General features: G+C 36.9%; 1 protein-coding gene across 1 annotated transcript in view; it reads left to right on the top strand.

Moving 5' to 3' along the window:
* Nucleotides 1–7,250, top strand: part of LOC106873045 (prostatic acid phosphatase) — a 24,661-nt gene that overhangs the window by 3,914 nt on the left and 13,497 nt on the right. Inside the window, exons 2-3 of the mRNA XM_014920252.2 lie at nt 4,240–4,335; nt 5,535–5,621. Of these exons, the coding sequence (XP_014775738.1) occupies nt 4,240–4,335; nt 5,535–5,621 (183 nt within the window). The remainder of the gene's footprint in view (nt 1–4,239; nt 4,336–5,534; nt 5,622–7,250) is intronic.

Here is a 7,250-nt window from a genome sequence, read left to right as displayed (position 1 = left end):
TATATATATATATATATATATATATATATATATATGTATATATATATATATATATATATGTGTGTGTATATTTGTATGTATGTGTGCATGTAATATGCCTGCCTGTTTGTCGATCTATATATCTGTCTATCTATATATCTATCTATCTATCTCTCTATATATATATATTATATTTCTCTTTGCACACACACACCCATGGGAGATTTTTTGCCCTCCCTATCTCTATTAATAAAGAGACCTTTTAATTTTATTGAAATGTTTATAAATTTGGTCCCTGGTTCCATGATAGAAACTCCCTGTTTTAAAGTGATTCTAATTAAAATCTTCCCCCTAAAACTTCATGCTATGTTCCAGACACTAAGTATTAATTGTGACAAAGTTGTTTTTCTAAATTCCTCACGAACTAAGTTTGATTCATTCAACTAAAAATTCTTCAAGGCAGTGCCCCATCATGGTCGCAGTCTAATGAGTGAAACAAGTAAAAGATAAAAAAATGTTTGAAATCAGTCGAAGCGGAAGCAGATTATTCTCTCAGCTGATATATGGTAACAAAAGGCATGGTACTTTGTCCCCCACCAAACTGTCTTCACATAGACTCCTTCCTTCACCTCCAAATTTTAGAGCCAGTGATCCTAGCTGGTGTTTCTAGGTTTCTTAACTACCTTCTGTCCATTGCCATTGTTTCGTTTCTGTGTTAGTTCTCATGACCCACAAACGCCCATCCTTGACATGGAATGTTTGCAGTACAAGTTTAAACACTTCGCAGAGCAGACGTGAACGTAGTTTGAGGATAGGCAAGGTTTCAGTTCTTCTCGTTTTCGTCCATTTTATTCCTGCAACTTTCTTTCTTCCTTTGGATTAATTCCATTGCAGTCAAAACGGTGTCGACCCCACAATCTGCAACTGGCTACTTTTCTCATATCTAACACTTTATTTTGCTAATTTATACTTTATAAAGATGCAAAGAAAAAACGGGGAAAAGGAGCGGGGTGCAAAGCAGCAGAAGATCGAGGGGGAGGGGCGGTGGGCCAGGACAAGAGGAGTGGTCAGTGGTGCACGGCAGTAACGACTGCAATGGCCTGTGACCCCCACTGCATGTTCTTCTCAGAGTCTTGAGCTGATGTCTTTCTTTAAAGTTTGTTTCGATTGATTTTTGTAATCGTGGCACTCCGTCGGTTACGACAACAACAGTTCCAATTGATCCAATCAATGGAACAGCTGCTCATGAAATTAATGGGAAAGTGGCTGAGCACTCCACAGACACGTGTACCCTTAACGTAGTTCTCGGGGATATTCAGTGTGACAAGGCTGACGCTTTGAAATACAAATACAACAGAAAGAGAAAGAGTGAAAGAAAGTTGTGGTGAAAGAGTACAGCAGGGTTCACCAACAGCCCCTGCCAGAGCCTCGTGGAGCTTTAGGTGTTTTCCTTCAATAAACACTCACAATGCCTGGTCTGGGTATTGAAACCGCGATCCTACAACCATGAGTCCGCTGCCCTAACCACTGAGCCATTGCGCCTCCATGATTTTTGTAATATTACAAGGTTCAATTGTTATGTTACAGAAGTTTGGTGCCTACCCAGCTATAGCCTAGAGGCCAACCAAAGCTTTGAGAGTGGATTCAGTAGATGGAAACTGGAAAAAAGCCTGTCATGTGTGTGTGTGTGGATGTATGTATCTATGGGTTAAATAGATTTCCCAAGGGTAGATGAGGTTCCCGTTATTTCTGGCAAAGTCAAGAGCAAATCCCTTCAGGTAGGTGGCCCTGCTTGACCTGTAGAAAAGGCGTAGGTAGACACTCTGGTGCAGCCTTTCAGCATGTTTCCACTGCACAGAGTATGCACAGATGTATATGCAACTGGGCAAAATTTTCTGTGCAGCTTCATTCAGTGTGTCCACCAGCTGGTCTTGAATCGAAGCGTTCGCATTGAAACTAGCTGGTGAACAGACCCTGCATTTATATATGCACCGTGCTTCCATCCCAGAACGGGCAGTGAGGCATGGTGCAGTCTTCCTTTCAAACGGTCTGACCCATTCCAGTATGGAAAGCAAAGTATACGTTAAATAATGATAATAACAATGATACGTAGATGTGTATATATATATATATATATATATATATATATATATATATATATATATATATATATATATATATATATACTCTGTGAAGGCACATGGCTCAGTGGTTAGAATGTCGACCTTACGACCATCAGGTTGTGAGTTTGAATCCCGGACCGAGCTGCGTGTTGTGTTCTTGAGCAAGACACTTTATTTTACGTTGCTCCAGTTCTCTCAGCTGTAGAAATGAGTTGTGACGTCACTGGTGCCAAGCTCTATCGGCCCCTTTGCCTTTCCCTTGGATATCATCAGTGGTGTGGAGAGGGGAGGATGGTATGTATGGGCGACTGCTGGTCTTCCACAAACAACCTTGCTTGGACTTGTGCCTCAGAGGGTAACTTTCTAGGTGCAATGCCAAGGTTATTTGTGACTGATGAGGGTCTCTGATATATGTGTATATATATGTATATGTATATGTGTGTATATGTATGTATATGTATATGTATGTATATATATATATGTGTGTATATGTATGTATATATATATGTGTATGCGTATATGTATATGTGTATGCATATATGTATATATGCATATATGTATGTGTGTATATACATATATGTATGTGTGTATATACATATATGTATGTGTATATATACATATATATAAATATACATAAGTAAATACTAATATGTGTATGTGTATATATATATATGTATACACACACACACACACACACAGCACTTCATATTCGTGGTGGTGGTGGTGGTGGTGGTGATGGTGGTGGCAGTGTAAGAAATTGCTATTTCATTGGCACCCCTCCCCTGTGACGACCAGTGGGGTTTCTGCCAAGCATTATTAGCCCCGAGTTCTTCCCTTCTTGCCTGCAAACAGCAGCTGATCTGCTGCATCATCTCTCTTGTCAGTGATGACAAAGTACTTATTCCTTATTCCTCCTCTGAACTCAGCCAACTTCCTAGTTATGTCTCCCAGTCAGTACACTTAGTTCTAGATATGTTTCCAATGATATCAAAAGGTCAAAGTAGGTCACAGGCCTTATCTGTGTTCTCTTCCGACAGCTCAAAACCAGTCGTTGATCACTTTGTAATCTTACTGTGCTTCACCACCAATTCTTAGGTTTCGTTGTTGTTGTTGATATATTTACTGTCAACCTACTTTTATTTTAATCCATATATTTATAATTTATGTATGATTTGTTTTCCATTTTTATGTTGTTCGTTAAAATATATTCCTGGCAATTACAGCAACTATAGCCTTCTGCCAAGGTTTGAAGAAATTATAATAATAATGATAATAATGATTTCATTTATTTATCCCAATACAGTTTCATAATTACAGAAATAAATTTCATTAAAAAGTTGAAGAACGTGAAGAAAGAGAAAATAATTACTACATTAGTTTATTCATGTACATTTAGCATTTATAGTACAATTGGAAAGTAAAGTCATTTTGTCATAGAGAATTATGACTTAAAATTCACACTTAGCTAATCCGTCATACTAACTTCTAGAGTTCACAACAATTCAAATAAGTCTTGTTGGATTTAAGTCATAGACATGGCATAAAAAATAGCCAATATCTCAAGGAGTGAGTGTCGTGGAGTTTAGTAACATCCAACAATCACTGAGTAATTTCCCCAAAATCAGGGTTTTTATAGCTGCTCATATCCTACCTGTTGTAAGTTCAAACCAGCCAGATCTGGTCTCTCATACCTACCCTACAATGTCAGTGCTGCCTGATTGGCTTCCGTGCTGATGGCACATAAAAAGCACCCGCTACACTCTCAGAATGGTTGGCGTTAGGAAGGGCATCCAGCTGTAGAAACACTGCCAGATCAGATTGGAGCCTGGTACAGCCTCCTGGCTTGCCAGTCCCCAGTCAAACCGTCCAACCCATGCCAGCATGGAAAACGGACGTTAAACGATGATGATGATGACATCTTTAAAATCTCAAAGCTATGAGATAACACTTGAAGAACTGAAACCAAAGTGAATAAATAAGCATTGTATTTGATAGAATAATCTGAATGCTAAAGGGTTAAATCTCTCTCTCTCTCTCTCACTCTTTCTGTCTCTCTCTCACTCTTTCTGTCTCTCTCTCACTCTTTCTGTCTCTCTCTCACCAGTCACATTCTGTTTTTGTTTTCCTCTCTTTCTAGGTTTACCGACATGGCGATCGTTCTCCCATCGATTCATTTCCCACAGATGTGCACAAAGAAGACAGTTGGCCCCAAGGATTTGGATGGCTGTCTAACGTAAGTAAATCCAAACCATCTAATTTGTATATGTGTGTGTGTGTGTGTAGACATATTTGAACAAGGATTTTCTGAAATCAAAAATTATTAATTATATGATAAGACCTTTAAAAAAAAGAAACAGAATGACACAGACCTTATGGGAGGTTTTCTTGTTATGTTAAGCACTTTTCTCTATCGTGAGCTTTTCAAACACACATCATGTATTGAAGTAATTGCTTTTACAAGCAGTAATGACCATTTCCAGTTTAGTTTCAGATTTAGAATTCTTAAAAACTATTCTCCTTTTAACTTTCATATTTGATCATTTTCTTCTCTTATTTTGAGAAAATGGGAATATTTAGAATTTTCCATTTGCGCAAATACCTAGATGTTTACTACATGGAACATTTCTGACAGGAATGCTTGATTTGTTGTTTATGCATCCTAACCCTATTTATTAGTTTTGATCCTGTTTGCTCAAAATAACTCTCATGACATTGTGGAGACTTTTTGTTTTGTAATTCACATTTGCATTAACCTTCAATTCCTCCCCATTCTTGAATTCTTTGGTTTAACTTCTTCGATTTTAAAAATACCTGACAAACTTAATAAATCATGCCATAGTGAAAAAGGAAAAAATGAAATCCTAATACTCGAATTACTGTGAAACCCTCACAATGTGATGTGCCTAAAGAGAGACAACCTAGTTTATATATATATATATATATAATGTGTGTGTATGTGTATATATTTGACCTGGAAGTGAGCACAAGAGTGACAGATAGATATTATCTCCATTTTTGCAGCTGGTGAATGTCACGTATTTCATGTCATTATCAAAACAAGATTGAATTAACCAATCTGAAGTACACAGAGACAAAAAACAATTAACTGGTTTGCAATGACACCATTAAGGCTGAATAAAATTCAGTGTATGCAATAGAACTAACTCTTAATTAAATACTTTAGTTAAAGGACATACTTAATGTGTGTGCATCATTAAAAAGCCTGAAGCTTCAGTTTTTGTCTGAGAAAAAAAAAGTCTCTCTATCGACCCATGATGAGTCCGGCACAAGTTTGTTGGAGAAGAGTTTTCTGTAACCAGCCACCCTTTTCTGGTTGCCACCCCCACCCCTAACCTATTTCCAGGTTTGGTAATTATGTTTTCTTTTATTCTCTTTTGTTTGTATTTCATTTATTTGTTATTTATTTTTCAGATTGGGAAGCTGCAGCAATATCATCTTGGAAAATTCTTAAGGCAGAGATACGATGGATTTTTAAATCAAACATACATTCATGATGAGGTGAATTCATTGCAATTAATTAATATTGATTATAACAGTTAATCAAGGAATTGCTGTGTGTGTGTGTGTGTGTGTGTGTGTGTGTGTGTGTGTGTGTGTGGTTTACTTCGTAGTCACAAAGCTAAGTGGTTAAGGCCTTCCCGTCCCAGCTACAGCATTTCAGGTTTGATCTCACTGGACAGCAATTGAGGTCAAGTGTCTTCCTTGTTTAAGAGATTCGGGTAAAGGAGACCCAGAAGAAAACTCTAAGGAGCTTATTGTGTATGATGATGATCATCATCATCATCATCATCATTTGATGTCCATTTTCCATGCTGGTATGGGTTGGATGGTTTGACAGGAGCTGGCCAGCCGGAGAGCTGCACCCAGACTCCAATTGTCTTTTTTTTTGGCAAAGCGTCTACACTTAGATGCCTTTCCTAACACTAAGCATTTCACTGAGTTAACTGGGTACATAACTCCAGCATGGCTGCCTTTTACATATCACCTGTACAGGGGCTGTTTTATGGCACCAGCACAAATGCTTTTCATGTGGTGCTTTTTATGCTGCACCAGCATTGCATATTTTGTGTTATTGTGTTCCGTGTGTCTACATATTCAACATATTACATGCTATGTGTTCTGTGTGCTATGTTCTGCATGTTGTGTATTCTACAAACAATGCGTTCTATGCCCTCGGTCTCTTCTGTGTGTTACGCATTCTGTTTCTGTGTTCTGTGTAACACCCATTCTCTCTGTTACGATTTCTCTCTGTGTTCCACGTGTTATAATGCGTATTCTTGTTCTTATCAACATCATTCTTAAAATAGTCTTCACTCATCTTAGACATTTAGCAATCATATGCTCTTTAGCAGTCATGATATTTAGCAATCATACAATACATGCATCATATGACTTCTCTTCAAACAATGAGACGAATGACCTTGATTTGTTTATTATTTTAAACATTTCCATACAAACATTCACTTAAAAACAAAAATACTTCTTTCATAAAAAATATCTCTTTTTTGAAATATTTTTTAAAATGTTCATTTTTAACCCTTTTGATACAAAACCATCAGAGTATGGTGTTGGTTCTATGAATAGATATGAACTTTGTATTTTGTTGTGATCTAAATTAAAACCTTCCGTTAATATTTCGTGTTAATTTATGTTCCAGCTAAATAAAGATAATTATTTTAATCAAGTTCTTCATTATTTCCAAAATTAACTGAAACAAAGATAACGTATTTCAGCAAAAATATAGTAAAAAAAAAAAAAAAGTTTGAATTGAAAAATTCCATTATTGCAAAAGAATTTTTTTTTTGTTTTACTGTTGTTTTCCAAATACCTGCCTGATTATTAACAAATTAATTAACTTACTAAATTCTGCCAAATTAATGAGTATTTTAGTTTCGAAATTAATTGAGTCATACTAATTGGCACAGGCATGAGTGTATAGTTAAGAAGCTTGCTTCTCAACCATGTAGTTTTGAGTTCAGTCCCACTCCATGGCACTTGAGGCAAACATCTTCTACAATAGCCCCAGGTTGATCATTAACTTGAGAAGAGATTTAGCAGATGGAAACTAAAAGAAGCCCATCATCTCTCTTTCTCTCTCTCTCTCTCTCTCTCTCTCTCTCTCTCTCT

This window comes from Octopus bimaculoides, chromosome 18 (genome assembly GCF_001194135.2).
Source record: "Octopus bimaculoides isolate UCB-OBI-ISO-001 chromosome 18, ASM119413v2, whole genome shotgun sequence".
NCBI lineage: Eukaryota > Metazoa > Mollusca > Cephalopoda > Octopoda > Octopodidae > Octopus > Octopus bimaculoides.
The sequence above is the reverse complement of the archived record's forward strand: the minus strand, read 5'-3'. Positions and strand labels throughout refer to the sequence as shown.